Genomic DNA, 23,643 nt, shown 5'->3' with positions numbered 1-23,643 from the left:
ATTTAATATTATCTACAGCGCCGTCATCCACAAATCCGCAAGAGGAGGTGTAAGTACCCCTCTTGCATCTCTTGCACTCCTCCTCTTTCACGTTTACATTGGGATACATCCTCTTCTTTCTCTCGTGGGGAGGCAGGTCAGGCCCCCTATGTATGCTTTTTAGAATAGTAAATTTAAATAAAGAACCCAAAATATTTGATATAATGTAAAATATATATTTTTAATAAGTGTTACATTGTATATATGTATATAGAAATAGATGTGTGTTTATATAAATATATATTTATATATAGTATTAAATATTACTTAAATGTATTTAATTTACATTATGGGGCCAATTCCAATCCTGGAAAAAAGCTGTACAAATCGTTGTATGGAGCTTTTTTCCCGTACAACTCGTACCCGGGAAACTTTTCTTACAACCTAGGAAGTACGATTCGTACAGAAAGCCTCTTTCCATACAAATCGTACAAAAGACCATACAGCTAAAATAAACAGCTTGCGACGTCTGTATGTATTTAAGCAGCGGTTTCCAACCCAGCAAGTACGATTCGTCCCTACGGCACTCCGTACGGCTCTTTTCTTACGGGAGCCAAAAACAGCTGTAAAAGCAGAGTCCCCAGGGGTACGAATCGTACAGGCATACACCCCCGTGTGTTGTGTATGTACGGTGCGTACCCCAACATCGTGTATGTACTGTGCGTACACCCAACATCGCGTACCCCAACATCGCATACCCCAACATCGCGTATGTACACACCGTACATACGGGATGTTGGGGTACGTGATGTTGGGGTATGCGATGTTGGGGTATGCGATGTTGGGGTACGCGATGTTGGGGGTACGCACCATACATATGTGATGTTGGGGTACACACCGTACATACACAACACACAGGGGTGTATGCCTGTACGACTCGCAGCCCGGAAACAACTTTACCCGGGATATGAGTCGTACAAAGTTCGCTTCGTAGCGGGTAATGGCATTCCCCGTGTACGGGACATTTTCCGTACAAATCGTAAATCCGAAAGCCGGTCCGGATCGTACTAGTACGCTTGGACTGCATTTTTACAATTTGTACGGAAAAGTGTCCGGGTCCGTCTGGTACAACTTTTCCCGATCCGATTTGTAAGGATCGGGCCGATCCGTACAAATCGGATCGGGAAAAGTTGTATTTTTCACGTACGAATCGTACTTCACGGGTCGGACGGGACTTGTACGATTTGTATGGAAAAATTTACCGATACGAGTCGGATGGGAAAAAAAAATACAGGATCGGAATCGGCCCCTAAATAAATGTTATTTATTAAAAAATTTAAGAAGTACTATTTTAAACTATATATATAATTTCTGTATGTGTTTTAACGATAGTGTGAAACAATATTTATTTTCTCTATATTTTTGTACATGCCATTATAAGTATGGAAACATTACATTTTTACAATCAAAATTTTTGTATCATAATATTGTTTTTGGATATTGAGTCACTAATCGATACTCAAAATCAGGATATTGGGAAAGGAGCGGGTGCTCAACAGGCTGCGCAAACAGGTAGTGTGGAGCGGTACAGTGAGAAGCTCATGGCGGAGGAGAGGATCTGCCTTGTGTCATGTTGGAGGCACATTGGCCCAGGAGCTGCATCCTGCAGGGGATTGGGCGATGACGTCAAGGTATGCCATAAGGGTCCCTTACTTAAGTGGCCCACTGGCATCAATCACTAAATGGCAGAGGGAGTAAGGGAACAGAGGAAGTTCCTTTAAAAGGAGCCGTGGGCCAAACAGCATCGGCTGGATCGGGCTCTGCCATCATCCCGATGTGTCCTGGTGCAGCGGACTAGTTCTCCAAATGTTTATTTTGACCTCCTGCACCACCTCCCTGTGTGATTGTGGAGGTTTCTGCACAGGTGCGTGCAGTGATTGGGGTGTCCTACCCAGGCTATGGAGTTCATTGACGAGCTCCATCCTGTTGGTGATCTTGAGACTCACAATAAGCTGTAGGTGTAAACATTATTTAGGCAGTGTATCAAACAATATTTAGGCAATCTGAATAACAATGTTTATCGTACTGAGGCCCACGGAATGTCTACACAAATTAAATGGAAAGTGCTATTGGAACACAGTCTGGCAATTGAAAGTTAAAAAAACTTAACAACATTTAGTAATAAAATGTGGACCAACCTGAAACAGCCCAGGTGGCTTCATCAATCTGATGAAAATCCTCAGTTATATTATAAACGATGACATCACACTCCAGCAAGTAATCTAAAAGTTCTTCTCGGGTAGTGATCTGAAAAAAGGCATACATTTTAGACAGAAAGAACTGTTCCTTAAGGGAACACAGGGTATTCATTTACACATCTTTTATTTTTTCCCACAATGTGGGAGAGCCAAACAACGTTCAGCTTATCCGGCCTAGATCGCTTGTGAGGATATTGTATCTTGCACCAAATCTAACCTAAATGGGATTATTTATCTTCAGTCTTAAAAGAGCTTACTGACAGTGAACTATGGATAAAACATGAGGTAACTCTGCAAAGGTGTCAAATCAATTAGTAAGCAACACATAAAAAAGGGCCTGACGTCAAGAATCAAGGGTGGAAACCAAATTGTCTGATAGTAGGCAGATGATTACATATTTGCTGACCTAATATGAGGAGAGGTGCTCCCGTCACCTGGTGTATGGTAATTGTGCTGTTAATTGACTGTGCGCTATAATTTGTACTTTCATATACTTTGGCCCTCACCCATTATAATGGTTTCAGAGCCTTCAGAAACTCCTTCACATTGCCTGCAGGACTAACCTCTGAGTTCCTTCACTGTGTCATCTTAGCTCAAGACCCTACACTCCCACAACTGTCACAATGACAGATGAGCATGGCCTCTTAGGGCTTCTTCCCATCATGGAGGATGCAGAGCCAGTCCTACCTGCCTTCCTGATCTTTCATCTATCACAAAGGGAACACTGCCTGCGTTTTGTTGGCCTCTTCGTTATCACAATTACAGAGCTTGGAAATTCCTGACACCCAACCCCACCATTTTGTAATGGATTTAGAAACTGCACTGCTCTTTCTGCCTTAACTATACAAAAAAAGTAATAATTAACAATAACACAGGATACATTATGCACTTCAATCATAAAAAACGTAAAGTGCTAACTCACTTAATTATTAGTAGTAAATTAAGTTTGTTGCTTGGACTAAATGCTTTCTCTCCTAACACTACACATTAGTACATTGCCAGGAGAACAATGGAGACAAGGATGGCCATCTTTTCAAGAAAATCAGGAACCAAGATGAAGAAAAACATTGCAACATATCACTTTTGTGGTCTCACACTAGAACTCACATTTCACGCAAAAGCTACGTTCAATAACATATCAGCGATGATCTGCTCACATCCACAGGCTTGGAGCCGTGGGCACAGGGCGACTGTCAGTGGAACTGCCCCGTCACCTCTCAAATTACGGTTATGAGAATAATTTTCTCAAAGAGGAGCCTCACCATCATAGATGAGCGAGGACTAATCTTTCTGCCTGTTTTTTTTTTAAATATTGTGTAACTAGATCATTATCGTTGTGGGGTTTGTAGTAGATGATATTGCAATAGTCCAATCTTGATGCATCTATCAGTCTAGCCATCGTAATTTAAAGCATGTATAAAAAGTTCAACTACTTATCATGAGAAAATAAATCAAACAAACGTCCTCAATATTGTGAGATTAAGCGATTAGAGCAGACAAATCCAGGTAAAGTAAAAATAAGTGATGCTGCCCGCTATTCAGAAAAATGCAGGATTTTGGAGTTTCAAACATTTGCCATGTATCAAATATCGTAGCCTTTTGGTGCTGCGTTGTGATTCTCACCACAGTTGTGAGACATTTCCTAACATTAAGCAGCGTTCATGACTCCGAGCTATCACGACTCAAGTCTATTGCTGTCTGAGATTTTATCCTCGAGAATAACATGTTGCATCATCTCTACCCCCAGAATTAATTGGTGGGACATGTAATTATAGATAGCACTAGAGGAAGAACACAAATGCTGAAGGAACAGATGCCTAGAACAAAAGGATGCTGCTATTGTAACTGTGGCAAAATATCAGTAAGTGGTGTATGTCCTCAATATATGCTGAGGACACACATTGTTATTATTTCAGACATTACCTTTGGGTTTTTCCGCTTCTCCACTTGAAAGAAGTACATGTTTAATGTTTTACTAGCTCCACCACCACTTACAAATAGTCGTTGACAGGAATCTCCTTTACAGTTTGTGAAGTATATATGGAAAAAAAAGCTTACCGAATATGTTTCCAAACAAAAATCTGGTTTCTTGCTATTTTCCTTAGAGAGAGTTCCAACTATTTGGAACATTCCTTCTTGGGGTTTTAAAGGGGCAACCTCAGTCTGAACAGACCCTGCTTCCTCTTCTTCCTCTTCGTCTCCACCAGCATCTTCAAAGGATGCACCAACCACACAGGTAGACAAATACTGAAAAATGGAAAAACATACATCACATATATGGAGTGGTTTGCAAATGCCACTACAGTTCAAAAATAACTATACATGATTTGAACATAATTTCTTTTAGGTTTGTGAGTGGACCTGGAAAAGAGGTGATGTCTCTGAAACCAGGAAAATTACTTAACTGGCTCCCACATTAAAATGCTGATTTATTGTACATTTTGGACTGCACAAAAAAATATGAAATTACAAAGCTATGAAAAAATTATTAGAAAAAAAGCATAAAACAAACCTATACAAGTTGGTGACACACTAAGGTACCTGTTTAAAAGTGATTAAAAGGATACAAAAAGAAAATCTCTTATATTAATGTTTTCTATTCGACAGATTTAAAAGCTCTATTGAACAGTCCTAATACTAGCTTTAAAAAAACAGAGGCTGTCTGAGTTTCTTACAAACCCAGAGCCAATTCACAAACATATGCTTATCTAGTAGAGAAAACCAATTCGGGATCATCATAATTACTGCGGATGTCCTGGGAATATGATTGTTTTGAGATCTGCTATTTAGAAGATTTGAAAGTAAAACATTTATTACATTTCAGAGAAAAGTGGCTATGCTTTTTAACTGTCTCGGTACATACATTTCAGTGCAATACAGTTTGTCCACATCAAATACACACTAAACAATGTTAGTTAAAGTTGTTTGTTTATGTGTTAAGTCTACGCCTCACCAAATCATTGTTTCTTGGAGCAACAACAGTAGAGGCATTTTATTACAGCGATATGCTGAGGCTGTTAGGGGGTTTTGTAATAAAATTAGCTGAGTACAACCGAGATATCATAGGTACTGGCTTAAGAAAACACAGGGTATGTTGCTCATCTCCTACAAACGAAAAAGACTCGAGCTAATCCATAAATCTACAGAGTCTGTACAAGTAAGACTTCTGATAGTAGAGGTATCTCAAGTGCAGATGTATCCGATTTAGGACAGAATATCCATTCCTCAGATTAAAGAAATCTTACAAGACTAGGTTATAACAGATGAACTACCCATCAGACTAGTGTTTCCTAGTTAAAGGTAACCATTAAGTAATATGCAACTTACAGGCTCAGTCAAGCATCCTTCAGGCCACAGATATCTCACAGATTCAAGTCGCAGAGCGCTATGCCAGGTTACAGAGATTGTACATGTCCAGACTTTTAGGTTGCAGAGATCTTACCCGCTAAAGTGTCAGGCAGAAGACCTACTTGTCGAGTCACAAAATTTAGCATGCTGAAGTTTCACACCGCAAAATTGTCACTTGGGTTGCACATATATTACATTCTCAAACATCTGACTGTAAAGCTATTCATCAGGTCGCAAAGAAGTTATTGGGTCAGGCCTATGGTACAGATTTAAAACACTAGTTGTAGCAGTCTATCGGAATCAATAATCGAACAGAAAATCTACCCCTAGTGTAATGCAGTTCCTACAGGCTTCGGGCCTACAGCAATAGGTCATCAATCAGGTTAGAGATATTCTACAGGCTGTTCTATCGGGTAGCCATCAAATCCTTCAGATTAGATCAACTGCAAAAGGTCATCAGAGATAGTTCATGTTCAGGCCTCTGTCGGTAAGTCATCACTCAAGTTACAAATATAGTCTAAATTCATTCACATTTTTTTTATATTATTATTATTATTATTATTCTGAGTTTTGTATAGCGCCTGGTTACCAAATAGGCATCCCAGCGCTTGACGGCACAAGCCACTACTGCAAAAAACAGGGCCTACACGGGAAACAGAAAGGTTTTTAAAAGTTTACGGAAACGAAGAATACTGGCTTCCGCGCGCAGCTGTAGGGGCAATGAATTCCACAGGGAGGCCACATTTATAGAGAACCTTCTGCCACCAGTTCTTGCCTTTTTCACCCTGCTGACCTGAAGGAGATGTTGATGGTCAGAGCGGAGAGAACGAGAGGCCTTGTAAGGCTGGACCATTTCCTCCAAAATGGGTGGACCCACCCCATGCAGAACTTTGTGGGCAATGCAAAGTGATTTGAATTTCACCCTGTCCCTCACCGGGAGCCAGTGCAATGCTCTCAACGCCGGGTGGGCAGATTGGCACCTAGGGAGACCCGTCAGAAGCCTAGCAGCCGCATTCTGCACTTGCTGCAGTTTATTCAGGGTAGCTTCGGGAGCACCCAGGAAAAGCGCATTGCTGAAATCCAGCCGCGAGATGATAAGTCCCTGGATGAGAAGCCTGCGGGTGGCTACTGGGAGTAGAGGCAGAATCTTCTGAGCTGAGCGGAGCAGGCCAAAGCACACGCCAGCAGTCTTTTTGGCATGGGTTTTAAAAGATAGGTCCTGCTCCAGCCATACCCCCAGGCTCTTAATCTCCCGCTTGGGGGAAGGTACCGGTCCCAGACAGTCTGGCCAGCTGCTGGGGGACAGAGATGGAGAAGAGTTCCCCAGCAGCATCAATTCCGTCTTGGAGCCATTTAACTTTAGGGCTGAGCTGCACATCCAAGTGTAGATCTTTTCAAGACACGTGTGCAGCCGGTCGGGATGGTGTGCCGACTGGGGAAGGCCAACCACCAGCTGAGTATCATCAGCATAACTGATGATTTTAATACCCAGCGGCAGTACCACACTCTCCAGGGGGGCCATGTAAATGTTAAATAAGGTAGGGCTCAATGAGGAGCCCTGTGGCACACCACACTGGAGAGGGGATGAAGATGATTTTTCCTGGCCTTCCCATACCTCAAATGAGCGACCTTCCAAGAAGGAGGCAAACCATTTGAGGGCCAAACCCGTTATCCCCACCCCAGAGAGCCGTTGGAGAAGCACCTGATGGTCCACGGTGTCGAAAGCAGCGCTGAGATCCAGGAGGATCACTGCCACTGAACCTCCCGAGTCCAGCATGCTTCTCGCATTCTCCACGACCGCCAGCAAGGCGGTGTCAGTCCCCTGACCAGGGCGAAAACCCGTTTGGGAATCGCCCAGAAGGGAATTGATTTCCAGAAAGTCCGAAAGGCGGCTGTTCACCAGCTTCTCAGCCACCTTACTGATCCCCGGCAGCAAGGAGATAGGCCGAAAGTTAGCGAGGTCAGCGGGGTCAAGGTTAGGTTTTTTCAAAAGGGCCTTGACCACCGCGCCTTTCCAACTAGGGGGAACTACCCCCTGGGCGAGAGACAGATTTATCAGGTCCGTCACAGGGCCACCAATTATAGATGACACCTGTTTGAGATATTTAATCGGTACTGGGTCTTTCGGGGAGCCGCTCTTCATAGACCCCAGAACCGCCAAAACTTCCTCCTTAGTGACCGGACCAAAGGAAGCCAGCTCCACCGATTGCGACTTACGTTGGGCGGTGGGACTGTCCTCCAAGGACAAGACCTCACCTGGCCGAGGAAGGGAGGCCAAAATGTTGTCAATTTTACTTTTGAAAAACGAGGCTAGTTCTATACATTTTTTACGAGGGTCCTCGTGGCGAACCGGAGGGTCGGGGGCATTCAGTAGCTCCTTAATAACCCTGAATGATTCTTTAGAAGAGTTGGCCGCCGAGCCTATACGCTCTTCAAAGAATCCTGATTTTGCCACCCGGATAGCGGATTTATACCTGCTCAGGGCCGCACGATATTCTTTGCGACTCGACTCACTCCAGTCTCTCCTCCAGGAGCGCTCTAGTCTCTTGCATCCCTTCCTCAGGGTTCTCAGTTCAGGTGAGTACCAGGGTGCAGAGCCCGTTCTCTTCCCCCTCGTAAGTTGTATCTTTTTAGGTAGGAGAGTATCCAGGGAATCCACGAGCCAGGTATAAAGGTTTGCGTCAGCAACTATAGGGTTAGATCCCAGGGAGGGCTGCGTGGCCTCCAAATGCAGCATCCAGGTGTCAACTGGGAGCCTCGACCAGGCTCTCTCTAGGGTGTATACCCGTGAGACCACTGCAGTTGGACTATCGAATTGCCATATAGCGGACACCAAAAAATGGTCTGTCCAAGGCAGGGCAAGAGCCGAAGATGAAGTAAGATGGTCCAAGTTGGAAAATATAGGATCGAGCAGATGGCCCTTCTCATGAGTCATGCCCGAGTTGGCCAGATTAATTCCGAACGATTTAAGGTCGTCAAGCAAATCGACTCCCGCGGCATTAGTGGGGTCCTCGAAATGGATATTGAAATCTCCGAGGACGACAAAGTTGGCAGTCGAAGAGGCAAGGAGTGCAGTAGTTTCAAGAAGGGAATTATGGAAGCTACCCAAAGGTCCAGGGGGGCGGTAAATCAACAAACCAACCAAAGACACAGTAGGTGACACCCGAAGGGAGAACTGTAAGCTCTCACAATCAGTCACCCCTCCATTCTGAATCTTACAGGCAAACGTGTCTCTATAGAGGACTGCAATTCCTCCTCCCCTCCCTTTAGGTCTATCAAGATGGGCTATGTGAAAGCCCGGGGGGAGTGCTCTGACCATATCAGGACCAGAGCTGGGGGCGAGCCACGTCTCAGTAAGATACAGTACATCCAACTCATGGTCTAAGATAAGAGAGTTAATTTCAATGGCATGGCTTGGCAAGGACCGGCAATTTAGTAAAGCCATGGAAATAACAGATTTCACCGCCACTGAATTGTGGCCGGTGGGACAGGCTCTACACGATAAAAAGGGAATAGTTTCCATCTGAGCAAAGCTACAACTAATGGGGTGGGGCGGCCGCAAGGCCAATAAGGCGTCCCTCCCATATCGAAGCCAGGTGGTAAATGGAGCCACAGGGTCGGGTATAATGACAGGCCCTGGGCCCGTCTGGGCCCGGACGGGCACAGACGGGCTTGACTCTGGCGAAACTACGGCGATATTACGACGATGACGCTGCGTGATGACGCTGCGCGTCAACATGGCTGGCTTTATGCTCGTCGAGCACGGGACACTAGGGAGACTAGAGCGCTACCTACGCCTCCTGCAATATCCCCCTCCCAAGATGGCCACCAGAACGAGACAGTGGGCAGGGACCCACTAAAACGCGGTGTTTTATCCAAAATTAGGTGGAGGTAAGGTGGCAGCAATGCGGGTGTGCGAGTGGCTGAATTTTAAAACCAGGGGAAAACCGAGTAACTGAATTAAAATAAAAGACAAAACGGGACGTTTTTAAAAATATTTACAGCAGCGAGCTGCAGCGAAATGGCAGCGAAATGGCAGTGAATGCGAGGCTATCCAAAAGATGTTAAGGGTGCTCACCTGGAATTTGCCTGACTTTATACTCGTCGAGCGCGGGACACTAGGGAGACTAGAGCGCTACCTACGCCTCCTGCAATATCCCCCTCCCAAGATGGCCACCAGAACGAGGCAGTGGGCAGGGACCCGCTAAAACGCGGTGTTTTATCCAAAATTAGGTGGAGGTAAGGTGGCAGCAATGCGGGTGTGCGAGTGGCTGAATTTTAAAACCAGGGGAAAACCGAGTAACTGAATTAAAATAAAAGACAAAACGGGACGTTTTTAAAAATATTTACAGCAGCGAGCTGCAGCGAAATGGCAGCGAAATGGCAGTGAATGCGAGGCTATCCAAAAGATGTTAAGGGTGCTCACCTGGAATTTGCCTGACTTTATACTCGTCGAGCGCGGGACACTAGGAAGACTAGAGCGCTACCTACGCCTCCTGCAATATCCCCCTCCCAAGATGGCCACCAGAACGAGACAGTGGGCAGGGACCCGCTAAAACGCGGTGTTTTATCCAAAATTAGGTGGAGGTAAGGTGGCAGCAATGCGGGTGTGCGAGTGGCTGAATTTTAAAACCAGGGGAAAACCGAGTAACTGAATTAAAATAAAAGACAAAACGGGACGTTTTTAAAAATATTTACAGCAGCGAGCTGCAGCGAAATGGCAGTGAATGCGAGGCTATCCAAAAGATATATGCTTGAGTTACAATACCAAGGGTTCTTTGTAAAATGCATAGTAACCCTTCCTTAAAAGTATCTGGATATTCTCCCCTGCACCTGCAATAATTCAAAAGTTCCAATAATCATGGGGTAGGTAACGCATAGAACACCTTAAATACTTTGATACCCAGGCTATCAGGTACAGGTGACTTTCAACCCACTAAAATCTTGAATTGCTAGCTCTATATCTTTAGCACTTATATATATATATATATATATGTATATGTATATATATGTGTGTGTGTGTATATATATATATATATATATATATATATATATAGGTATAATCTACTGGCGGTCGCCAGTAGATAGTTATAGTTAGGACCGAGTTCCCATAGCAAATCTGAAAATTCTATTTTGAATAACTTTGGCGCCGGTTGACGAATCCTCGCGAAATTTTCAAGGGGCGCTCCGTTCAGCTCCTACCCTGAAAGTCTCGGGGTGATTCGTCAAGCGGGGGCTGAGAAAAAGGGGGGTCCCAAACGCGTTTTCCCCATGCATTTTTCCATAGGACCTTTAGTCGCAGCTACAGCCCGAACGGCTGAACAGAATTACGTAAAATTTGGCAGAGAGGTAGCCATAAGGTCAAGGAAGTGCCTTTTGCAGGTCTGGTGTAAATCTGTTCAGTATTTTCTGAGAAAATAGCATTTAAAAGCATATCAATATTTATACGCGCGCAGCGTGCGTGCACTGTGCGCGCACCCTGCCGTGCGCGAGCGCAATTCTGATTGATTGTTAGATGTCGGTAAACATTCGAATCGGTCGAAACCAGGAAGTGTCGGCCGCCATTTTGTCTCTCGCAGTCTGAGGGGTTGAAAAACAAAGGTGGAGAACGTGAAAAGGGGGCAGAGTGGTGAGTTCCTGACCCCCTAGCCTTGGTCAGGGGGTCACAGAAGGACCCCCAAGGGAGAAACATTTTTTTTTAATTTTTTTTTTAAATCGCGAGGTGCGCGAAGCGCACCATGCGCGCACGGTGCGCGCACGGTGAAAAACCTGAAAAAAAATATTAATAAATACATAACTTAGCATTTAAAAAACCGTACAAATTCACTGAAAAAACCATAGGTTTCACACATGTTATAGTTACGAATTAGCATTTAAAAAACTTTGCAAATTCACTTAAAAAACCATAGGTTTCTGACGTCATCAGCAGAGGATTGCGGTCGCGTGAGTTATAGTTGCCTGCACTAACTATAACGGGGGAATTTCATTGGTTTTTTACGAGTGAAATGTCCAGCTAACTATAACATGTGTGAAACCTATGGTTTTTTAAGTGAATATATATATATATATATATATATATATCATGGCACTTTAACATCTTCCTATATAATTCTGAGAAAAATACTGAAATACCATTGCAAATTCCCTCTGGGATTGGAGTATTATTTTCTCTGAACCCCTCTATACTCTTAATATGTGATTTGGTTTTATTGTTCAGTCTCCCATGCCAACATTCTGCCTATCATGTTACCTTCCTCATAAACCCACTGCTATAGTTCGCCACGTGGGTTGATGATTATTGGTTAAGTGTCTGTCTCTATTCTCAGACATCTGGTTTATGAATTCAGAATTCTCGCATAATGGACTCTTGAAACACTGATTTAAAACCAAACTTATTTTAAGATTTGTAGTGTCTTGATAACTGATCAGGTAGCCTGTCGGCTCTTAGCCCTGGAAGGAGTGGGGGTTCTCACTGCTCGAAGTTGCTTGGATGGTCCCTGTTAGACCTGGCACCTTGGCGTGGGTCTCCCTTCCATGATCATGAGAGAAGTTTGAGGTAGTTGGAATTGAAAGCAAGGTGCTTAGAAATGACTCCCTCTGGTGGCAGCACACCGTCAATGCCTGTGGAAGCTAGAGTGTATATTCCTAAAGATGTGGTGAAAGAGTTTTATAAGGATGCTGACATTGAGCAGTGGTTTAAAACCTATGAGGTAGCCATGTCTTCCCACTGGGTCCCTGAGAAGGATTGGGGAGCGGGGTTTTGGGGGCGATCCTTAATGAGTGGCGGGAGACACTGTTAGACTTGCCCTCTGAAAGCCATAATTCTTATAGCCACATGAAAGAAGCATTGATGTCCAGGTATGGGTTGACTCCTGAATTGTATAGACAGAGGTTTACAAATTGCAAGATAGTGGAGTCAAGCACATGGGTAGAATATGTAACTTTCTTTTGCAGAGCATTGGATGGTTTGGTGATGGGTAGCAAAGTTAATGATTTGGAGGGGCTCTTTAATTTAATTGCATGGGAGAACTTGTCAAGTAATTGTTTTCCTGAGCTACTACGCCAGCACCTGATTGATAGCAGCCTGACTAACCCCAGGAAGCTTGCTGAGGAGGCGGACCGCTGGGTGAACACCCGGGTCCACAAGGGTCACGTGGGCGACTCCGCCAAGAGTGGGCAGGGTCCCCAGCAGAAGAGTGGGGGGGAAAAGGGTAAACAGAGGGAGTTCCAGAAAGGGCCCCAAAGTAATTCCCAAGGGAACCTCCGCCTGAGAAAAAGCACGGACCCTGACAGGTAACTCTGTTGCTAGGGGACCCCTGAGGTGCTACAAGTGTGGGGACGTGGGCCATATGTCTAATGATCCCCGGTGCCCCCAGTTTGGAAAGACAGCGCCCACTTATGCACCACCCCGGCAGATGGCGAGTGTAGCCCTGGGGGAGGAGAGGGGTGACCAAGGTGGGTGGGGTCCCACAGAGATGTCCCTTGTCTCTTTGGGAGACTATGAGGTGGTCCCCAGGACCCAACTGCCTGATAACACTAAGAAGTACATGCAGTGGGTGACCATCAATGGCCATAGAGTGGAGGCTCTTAGAGACACAGGAGCCAGTATGATAGCTGTCAAATGTCACCTGGTGTCTCAAGAGCAGGTTGTCCCCAATGCATTTTACCCAGTTGTTGCCACTGACAACACAGAGAGCCACTGCAAGGTGGCTCGGGTTCCCTTTGAGTGTGGGGTCTCTGGTACTGTGAAGCCAGCCATGCCTGTTGACTGTTTGTTGGGGGACGATTTGGAGACTTCACCTTGGGCGAAGGTGGAGCGAAGTGCTCATTTGGAGATGTGGGGTCTGCCTGACTGGGCGTGTGTGACCACACGGTCCATGGCAGCCAGTAAGTGTGCTCAAGAGAACCTGGAGCCTGAGAGGCGGGCCCAGGGGCCTGCCTTAAAGAGAAGAGGCGGGGGCGCAGGAAACCGGCCCCCGAAGTTCCCACGGTCCAGGAGGAGGCAGACCTTGAGGGGGATGCCCTGGAGCCTACGAGGGAGCAGGTAGCTGAACTGGGGGACCTGTCTGAGCTGACCCATTGGCAGCAGGAGGGAGGACCCTCCAAGCAAGAGTTCTGCAAGGAGCAGAAGGAATGACCTTCTCTTGTGGCTCTGTGGCAGCAGGCTGCAGACCAGGCAGCAGGTGATCAGTCTGGATCACACTGGATCTACTGGGAGAATGATCTCCTGTATACTGAGCCTAAGGTTGCTGTGCCTGGGTCAGCCAGTGTGCTGGTGGTACCCCAGTGCTTCAGAGCCTTCCTACTGGGGCTGGCTCATGATGTGCCGTTAGCAGGACATTTGGGGCAGGACAAGACCTTTGAGAGGCTTGTCACCCACCTTTATTGGCCCCAAATGCGAAAGAATTCAGACACTCAAATGCAGGACATGTCAGACTTACCAGGCAAGTAGAAAGAGTGGGAGGAAGCAGAAGGCTCCTTTCCAGCCATTCCTTGTGGTCAGTACCCCCTTTGAATGGGTGGGTATTGACATTGTGGGGCCACTGGACCCCAAGACAGTCATGGGCAACAGGTTAATCCTGGTCTTGGTGGACCATGCCACCCGGTACCCGGAAGCCATACCTCTGAGGACAGTGACGGCCTCCGTGGTGGGACAGGCACTGATGGGAATTTTCTCCCAAGTGGGATTACCTAGAGAGGTAGTGTCTGACCGAGGTACAAACTTCATTTCTAAGTATATGAAGTCCCTGTGGCAGGAGTGTGGGGTAACTTATAAGTTCACCACTCCTTACCACCCCCAAGGAAATGGGTTGGTTGAGAGATTCAACCGAACCCTTAAAGGCATGATAATGGGTCTTGAGGAACCTATGAGGTGTAAGTGGGACGTCCTCTTACCATGCCTTCTCTTTGCATACCGTGAGGTGCCACAGAAATCTCTAGGGTTCAGCCCCTTTGAGCTTCTCTATGGTCACCCAGTGAGAGGACCTCTGAGTCTGGTCAAGGAAGGCTGGGAGCAATCTCCCCGGAAACCTCCCTAGGATGTATATAGGTACATGCTGGCCTTCAGGAACCAGACTAGGCATTTCAGGCAACTCGCGGAGGCGAATCTGGAAGCCAGCCAGGACGAGATGAAGCGGTGGTACGACCAGAATGCCACTCTGGTAGAGCTTCAGCCTAGTCAGAAAGTGTGGGTCATGGCCCCAGTGGAGCCTTGTGCGCTCCAGGATAAGTGGACCGGACCATTTTAGGTGGTGGAGTGCAAAAGTCCTGTTACCTACTTAGTGGACTTGCAGTCTCCAAGGAACCTCTTGCGGGTCCTGCATGTCAACCACCTGAAGCCCCACTTGGAGAGGTCCAAAGTGGGCATGCTCCTAGTGACAGATGATGGAATGGAGGAGGAGACTGAGCCTCTTCCTGACCTACTGTCGGTGACAGAGCAAGATGGGTCAGTGGATGGTGTAAACCTCTCTTTCACCCTGACCCCTGAGAAACAGAATGACTGTCACCAGTTGCTGGGACAATTTTCTCATCTGTTCTCCCTGATTTCCAGTGTCAGTGGTTGGTGCGTCCATGATGTGGACACTGGAGATAGTCCTCCTGTGAAGCACAAAACTTACAGGGTGACTGACAGGGTGAGGGCTTGCATCAAGGAGGAGGTCTCCAAGATGCTTGCGTTAGGGGTGATTGAGTCCTCTAACAGTCCTTGGGCCAGTCCAGTGGTCCTGGTCCCAAAGGCTGCCGCACCAGGTGCCACGCCAGAACTCCAGTTCTGTGTGGACTACCGAGGGCTCAATTCAGTCACGAGGACTGACACGCACCCGATCCCCAGAGCTGATGAGCTCAAAGGTTAGGGGCTGCCCGGTACCTCAGCACATTTGATCTAACGTCTGGATACTGGCAGATCGTTTTGACTGATGGACAATCAGACCACAGGCCCCTCAGATGGTTGATGCAGATGAGGGGTGAGAATCCAAAGCTGTTGCGGAGGTCCATTTCCCTATAGGGGATGGATTTCACGGTGGAACACCGCCCTGGTACAGAACACGCCAATGCTGATGGTCTGTCCAGATTTTTCCGCCTTAGTGATGAGAATGCCCAGGAGGTAGGGTAGTTCTCCCCACATTTCAGCTGGAGAGGACATGTGTTAGACCTGGCACCTTGGCGTGGGCTCCCTTCCATTTTTTTGCTGTTGCCTCTTGTATTTTTGCTGGTTATAGATGCTTTGGGCACTGTGCCACTGCTGTCCAGTGCCACAGTGCAAGTGCTCCCTATGGTAAATTGATGTATGGATTCGTGATTCCATAATTGGCTGGTTTGGTTTACTTGTCAGACCCTAGTACAGTGCACTGAGTGTACCCAGGGCTTGTAAACCAAATGCTGCTGGCGGGCTTGCAGCACTGGTTGTGCCACCCACAGAAGCAGCCTGTAAAAGTGTGTCTCAGGTCTGCCATTGCAGAGCCTGTGGGCAGTCTGGTACCGCCATGTTGACTGGGCAAGTGCACCCACCTGCCAGTCCCTAAATCTTCCCTTTTCTTCATATCAGACACTCCTATGGTAGGCCCAAGGGCAGGGTGTATTGTAAGTATAAGGTAGGACATGCCCTAGTGTGTGTGGCATGTCCTAATAGTGAATTACAGCCGTTTTCGTTTTTCACTATTGCAAGGTTACCTGTTCTCCATAGGCCAGAATGGGCAGTTTGATTATTACATCTTATAATCCTAACTGACTCAGGGAACTAGGTAGAAATTCGAGTTTAGTATGCCTGAACTCAGAATGATAAAATGCATCTTTTAGTGAAGTTGGTTTTAACATTCTGTGTTTGAAAATACCACTTTTAGAAAGTAGGTATTTTCTTGTCTAACCATCCAAGCCTGCCTCTGCTAGGTTGTGTATTCCTTGTCTGGAGTTTGAGTGACAGGGGCTGGGGGATTCCAGGAGACAGGGTGAGTCAGCACAGGGCTGAATAGAGAGATCTGCATGAAGATCAGGTGGCTTTTATTAGGGGGCTGCCCTTCACTTACTTACTGTCCCGTGCTCTCCTAGGACCAGTTCTGAATCGGTCTGTGGCACTGTAGTCCATTCTGTTAGTCAGTCAGATGTTTTACTGCATGGACTTTTTGTTCTAGCTTTCTTTCCCCACTGCCGGATCTTGGCCTCTAATTCATGTTAGTCGCTTGTGGTTCGAATGTGGAGTGTATCTGTGTTTTGTCTTTTTCGCTTAAGAGGGCCTTCCATATAAGTCAAAGTTCCCATTGTAGGCACATTCTTAGTTAACGTATCTCAGATAAGCCACAGGTTTTATCTTGGGGTATGTCTGAGATGGCTCTCCTCTTACTCCCTGTGTTCCTCTTGTCTCTACTCTTCTTTTGTGGTTTTTAGGTCTCGCTAGCGTAGGCTGCGCACATGCGCAGTCTCACTGGCGAGTTTTAACGTTCTGGGGATTTTTCAGTAAAGGGCTTTAAGCCCCGCCCCTCTTTCCCATTGGCTGGCGTCACCGTTTATGCTAAACGGTGGCCAGCCATTGGGAAAGAGCTGTTGGTGACGGCTTTTTCTGCCGTCCCACTTGGATGGCCTCGCCTGCTTTCCTTCTGAAGTAAAAGGTTTCTTATCTTTATGGGGCCAAACACATAGCCCCATAAAGATAAGAAACCTTTTAGCAGGCGAGGCCGTCCAAGTGGGACGGCAGAAAAAGCCAAACGAAAACGTCATGGTGAGCACTTGTTTAACTCTCTGTGTAGTGTCACTTTAAGCTACTGTTTAAATCTTGAAGCCAGTCGCGGGTGATTACACTACCCCCTCCCTCCCGGTCATGATGGGAGGCTGGAAATTTAGATAAAATTAGGATTACACACGTGCGCGATTAAAACAGAACAACAGATGTGAAGCATTGGCCTCTATTTCTTGCACATCTGTCTCTTGCCGACAAATATGCTGTGGAAGGACTTGTTTTTAGAGTGACAGCCTTTGTTCGCCTTGCAACAATCCTTCTAGGCTTCTATGCGCTCCATTAACATAAGGATTTCTGTTAATCTGTTTGGACATCTCTGAGCTGGCATTTGAGGGTCCACGCAACTGTAGACCTGTATGTAGAGGCTTTGGCATGTAGAGAGGGTCCCCTGCCATGACAGGTTCACTGGTGGGAAGGAGTGCTGAGGAGAACACAAATGCAAAGTGGAGATTACCTCACGGAGAGCGGCGGTGAATGGCGGTCGCATCCCCTTTGATAGAACTCACTCTCTGTGCTGCCTGCATAGCATCAACCAGTCTAAAATAAACTGCTACCATAACTCTTTCTTTCAGACTTTCGCGCGCTTTCAAGTCCTTTAAGCTTTGAAGTGTGGAGAGTGCGCGCGCTCGTGATCCTCATAGGATGCAGTCCTAGTCCGGTTCTTCAATAATGATTGTGTGCGACGTATTCTCTCCTTGGCCGAGCCCAGCGCCGGTGTCTGCTGTGGTACTTTGGGGTATGTTTCTGATTGTTCGTCTCTGTCCTCACTCTGTTTATCAAAGCATACTACTGGCGGGCTCATTATCCCTTTTAACAATGATGGTTTGCTAGTTACTCTTTTTTCAATCTTTTTTCCGCTGTTGTCACGGTGCCTTTTTAGCACCACCAGGGCTTTAATGAACAAGCATTGGCATAGCCAATAGGTCTCGCCTTTGGGACCTTATAAGTATTTAGCCATGCAACAGTTGATGTTGTTGCACCAAGTATATTGTGCTGCATAAGTAAATGCTTATAAGGTCCCAAAAGCGAGACCTATTGGCTATGCCAATGCTTTTTATATCAAGATGTGCATTAGATGCCAGAGACAAACCAAGAAGTGAGCGGGCCATTTCCTTTATATCCATAAAGCTCTTACTTTGCTAGCCTCCAGGGTTCACCACACTTCAAGGAGTCAGCCCCAACCTCTGCCCTCCCCCAACCCCTTTTTTTTGCACACGGTCGGTTTTCTTTATTTCCCCTCCTCGTTTCCTTCATTTGTCATTTTTCTTGAGAGAACTTATAAACTTCCATCTAGTGCCCTCACATCTACTTATTGCAGCGTTTACAATGTAACATGCAGCGCTATCAGTTTTGTCTGGGGGCAGTTCGTACAATGTGACCAGAGGGGAACTAACGGGTGCAGTGGGAGATCCTAACTTCAGGGCAGTCTCTCCACTCGTACATTTCAAATTAAATCAGTTTAATGTTCTTCCTGTCCGCAGTGCCTCATCTCTCTCGCCTGCTGCTCACCCTGCTCTATTAGCTTATAGTTTAAACTTTTATTTATTTTGTTGTTTTGTCTTGTGGTTTTGTTGGCTTTTAGTCGGCTGTGTCTTAAGAGAGTGTGTTGTGCCAATGGCCACGGAGTTCCTAGGACGCCCCACTCCTCACATATCAGGTATTGAGATGTTGTCATCCTTTAAGACCCATCTCCAATTCACTCGTGCACACTCCCGACTAAGACAAACAAGTTCAGCCCATGCCTGCTGTAGCTATCCACTACAGTATGCTTTTTTTCCCTTCTAGGAAGTGCATGCCACAGGCTTGTTCTACTCACATATGGGATATGGCACGATGCTTGTTGATGATATAGGCACAGTATTAACTCTAAGGTTTTAGGAGAGTGCAGGGCCGAATATAAACATTTCATGAAATTATTTTTGTATTTAAACAAAAAAAAAGTTTCAACAACTCATTGAAGTTGTTTGACCTCATATGTTTAACATAAGAGTTAATTAACCTTTAATTTTGAGAAGAGATACTTTTGGACTTCTTGCTCAAGCCAGCGTACTTTGATTCAAATAGCTAAGATTTTTTACTTCCATAGAAGGTATTTGTCCTAATAATATTTTCCTGCATTCTATGGTTTAAATGGGTAACAGCCATTTGATACGAAAATGTGCAAAGCTCTTTGGTGTGAAAAAGTAGCACATAGAATCTCAATCACCCTATGTGTTTATACACAGTATAGTGAATTACTTATGACCTCGTACCAAGGATCTATGATAAAAGATCTAAGGCTTTTGGTACCTGACTGCCTCTGCTGTATTAGGCACATACGGGTACACCTATCGATTATGTTTTTCCTATTGTGATACCGATTACTGTATTTCACCTCTCACATTGGAACATTTATAGCTGCCAACTATTAGAAGCAGATGATTTGAAGAAAGAAGAAATATACAATTCTATCCTGTTATGTTTCTTTATATTATTTATGTTCTTTATTTTTTCTATTGCCTCTATAAATATGCTATTGGTTACCATTGCTTTGCATATTTTCTATACTAGTTTGGCTTCCAATAAAAGTCCTCCTAACAGAAGTCTTTTGTGTGCTGACACGGTGAAAGGGTTTGGAGAAGCCAAAAATCTAACCTGTTCGTCTCTAGCAGGTTTGTCTGTTCCCAACGTGGATCCTTTTCCAGGCAATTTATGGGAGAAGTCCATGGGACATGTCCCAATTTTTTCCACTCCAAATAGTAATTTGTTATAGCTTTGCTGCCTGGAGGCTAAGAGAAATGTAATGGACGTGGCCAGGATTGGCAGGCAACACAGTAGCCTCATATAACACATATTTTAGAAGTTGAGGTCTCTGACAACAAACCAAATCCTCAGTTCCTCAAGTTAAATAGTTCCTACAGGTCCCATCCTATGATGACACCACTATTCCTCACATTACTGGTACTATCACACGTCCAGAAAGATAGCTGTTTTAAGTGACTGTCTAAAAGCAGAGTTGTGGAGCTACATTTTCTATAACAACTTTTTAAAGACAACAAAATCTGTTGCAATGCGACTGAATCTCTCCATAAACGCACAGAAAATTAACTGTATATGAAAAATGAATCAACATTCAAATGGCTGCCACTTTCCTAGATGGTCTAGTAGGAGAAAAGAGAGATCTGTATTTTGGGGGGTTTGGGATCTGTAGTATCTCACACATGGTCTTTTTACTATGTTGATATCTAATGATCACAATTCTTTTTTTGATTCTCCTTGCATCCACTCTGTCAGATATGAAAGTTGAAATACCTGATAATAGGTCTCTGTAATGGGCACGCCCAGGCAACCCATTAAGGGGTGCATTGTGCACTGCATTTTCTGCACCCACTGTGTTCTACCCTGCCATATATATTCCGGCAGATGTTTTTGCAATTCCGTTAATTCGTAATGGGGATCCATAGCAGTAACGTTTGAAATGTATGCAATATTTTGGGGACTATAGACATTTTAGTGTCTGACATGTAGCCTACCCATGAAATGTTATATCATCTTTCAATTGTACCTTTGTAGCGTTGTACAAGGTGTAAAAGTTGCTTTGCATTGCTGCTTTTGTATGTGACATGATCTCTACTCCGAGGTATCCAATGTGTTTGAATGACCACCTGAATGGGTTGTTCAGCCTCAGCTTTTCCACCTCAGCTCCATCTACTGCCAGCAAAGGTTCCTTCTGATTTGGTCATATTCACTTTAAATCCAACTTTGAAGCCAAGTTCTGAAGTCCCGATAGCCACCTAGTTCATCCATTACCTTCATGGTTGAGCTACTGTGGTCTGTTGAAGTTAACAACACGTCATCTGCACAAACTGTGATTCTACATGCCGTTCTCCAGTTTCATTCCTTTGATATGTTGGTTATCTCTAATTTTTGCTCTAGAAGCTTTATGTATAAAGAAACTGAGAGTAGAGACAGTGGGCCCCCTTGCCTGGTACCTGTGCCGAATGATAACTTGATAGTACCTCTTGACTCTTATCTTTGTCTGCAGTTCATGGTATCCAGCCATCATCCATTTCAACAGTCCCCAAAAGCCATATGTTGAACTGTTGTCCATAAGAAGGCCAAATCTACCCAGTCAAATGCCCTTTTCAGTGCTGAGGAAGAGTAAAACCATCTACTCATCTTGTTTTCCTGCTATATCAATTAGGTGCCACACTTGTTTGTGCTATTGCTAGTCTGTTTCCCCCTTACAAAGCCTGTTTGGTCCAGGTGGACAGTTTGAGCAAAATTAGATTTAGGCATGTTGCAAAGAAGGCTCTGAAGAACTTACAGTTGATATTTACCAGGAATATTGGCCTATAGCATGTGGGTTGTCTTGGGTCCATCTCTGATTTCAAGATCAAGACAATGGTGGCCTCCTTTATGTTGGGCATTGCACACTCTGACTTTTTGACAGAACTGAAAAGTTCCTGCAGCAATACCACCAAGTCTGGTGAACATATTTTATAAATCAGGCTGTGGACCCATCCTTTCCTGGTGCCAAATTTAATTTGAAGCATTTGATAGAGGCTATGATTTCCTCCACAGAAATAGGGGAATTTATAGTCTCCTTATCCTCTTGTGTTAACCGTGACAATTGTGTGCCTTGTAGTTCTCTCCTTATTTTACTCATAAAATACTTTTTTTATTTTACTGAATTGGTCTGGGAGCTTAACAGAGTGTTCTGCTGGCAAGGTTAATCCTTAACACACATAATCTGACGTCGCTTTCCAGCTTGGTCCTACACTACAAAGGAGTACACAAGGCAGTCTTAGAGAAACACTGTTTGCCTAACTAACTGCTAGTTTTGCGCAGTGGTGGAAGACTTTGCCCCACTGGGTCATCAGCCTACTATACTATGCAATGGAGTTCTAATGTTCTAATAATGCTTTGCTGAATGATGCACAATTAGTGATGCAAACGAAATTAACTTGGAGAACTTTGTTGTTTAAGTTCCTTTTAAACAAGGAACAGCTGTAGTTTTCTTGGTTCAAGTGGATGGCTTTTACAAAGCAAGCAAAGCAAAGAGACAACCGGTGTGGATTATTTGTCCAGTTTTAAGATGATCAGAAGTGTGTTGAGAAGGAGAACACAAGTAATAATACAGGCATGTTAGGAGCGAGGGACTAAAATATATAACCGTTTAGTTAAAAAAGCAATTTGCATACACAATTTTAGGGAAACAGAAAACATTACGTTTGTAAAAAACATTCGAAATTTGAATATTGACAATTATCAAAGCTCAAAATTACCAACATTTCTTTCCGGCACCAATATTGGTCAGAACTAGAGTTATACACTAAATGTATAGTGTTAAGGTAATGGCAGTGCAAGTTAACGGCCCAAGTGGAGGTTATTCCCAAACGTTTTAAACTAACTGATTTTGAACTAAATGCAAAATACATTGAATTCTTCACTACTGAGTTTCGATGTCTGTGTCGTTTAAACTAAACATTTAAAACTTTCAACCTAGATTCATACTTTTTTTTATTTGCTTTTCAAAAAGTGACAAAAACAAACATTGCATGGCTTGCAGTGCATATTCCCCCCCCCCTCCTCCCCATGCACAGATAACGTTTTAGGTTTTACACTGGAATGGTATATTTTGGACTGGTGTTTAGTCCGAGCCACCCACAAGATCATGCTGGTCTTTTTGTCTTAGATAGTCCATAAGTGGCGTCCATATGTCCTTGGAGCATGAAGTCGCCGTCGCCGGAAGTTCTTCAGTGTATGTTACCAAGTTCTCTTTGCAATACACTAGGTCTTTGATCCAGTGTTCCAGCAGGGGAGACGTCCTATCCCCCCAGTGCATTGACACTCTTTGTTTCGCAAACAGCAACGCAATTTTTTACAAATTTACCCACTGTACCTTTCAAATTGGGGGTCAGGCCCAACAGACAAACATTGTATAGTGACAGTGGTCATTTCCTGCAAGTGTTTTATAATCTCAGTCTAGAACTTGTAAATGCGCGGGCAGTCCCATGCTAGTTGTATGAAGTCCGCCTCTCGTGCCTTACATCTTTTTACATGAATCAGTGTCCCTGATTCCATATTTGTGTAGCCAGAGCAGGTGTGTGATAGACCTGGTGTAGGTATTTAAAGTGGATAATGCGTAGGTTGGCGTTTGAGGTGAGCGCTTCCGATAAATGGCAGCAATGTTCCCAGTCTACTTCAGTAAGGGGAGAGTCAATCGTGTCATTCTAGCGATCGAGGCTTTTATTAGTGTCCAAAAGGTTTTCATCCCTGGCCGCACTGTATAGTTTAGTAATTCGCTTATGACAAGTGGGGCTGGTTAAGAGCAGTTGTAGTGTGTGT

General features: G+C 44.9%; 1 protein-coding gene across 1 annotated transcript in view; it reads right to left on the bottom strand.

Annotated features, from left to right (window-relative positions):
- AK7 (adenylate kinase 7) overlaps nucleotides 1-23,643 on the bottom strand; it is a 274,267-nt gene that overhangs the window by 198,022 nt on the left and 52,602 nt on the right. The window contains exons 2-3 of the mRNA XM_085628033.1: nucleotides 4,296-4,484; nucleotides 2,178-2,286 (exon numbers count right to left, since the gene is read on the bottom strand). Of these exons, the coding sequence (XP_085484159.1) occupies nucleotides 2,178-2,286; nucleotides 4,296-4,484 (298 nt within the window). The remainder of the gene's footprint in view (nucleotides 1-2,177; nucleotides 2,287-4,295; nucleotides 4,485-23,643) is intronic.

This window comes from Triturus cristatus, chromosome 9 (assembly GCF_964204655.1).
Source record: "Triturus cristatus chromosome 9, aTriCri1.1, whole genome shotgun sequence".
Lineage (NCBI taxonomy): Eukaryota > Metazoa > Chordata > Amphibia > Caudata > Salamandridae > Triturus > Triturus cristatus.
The sequence above is the reverse complement of the archived record's forward strand: the minus strand, read 5'-3'. Positions and strand labels throughout refer to the sequence as shown.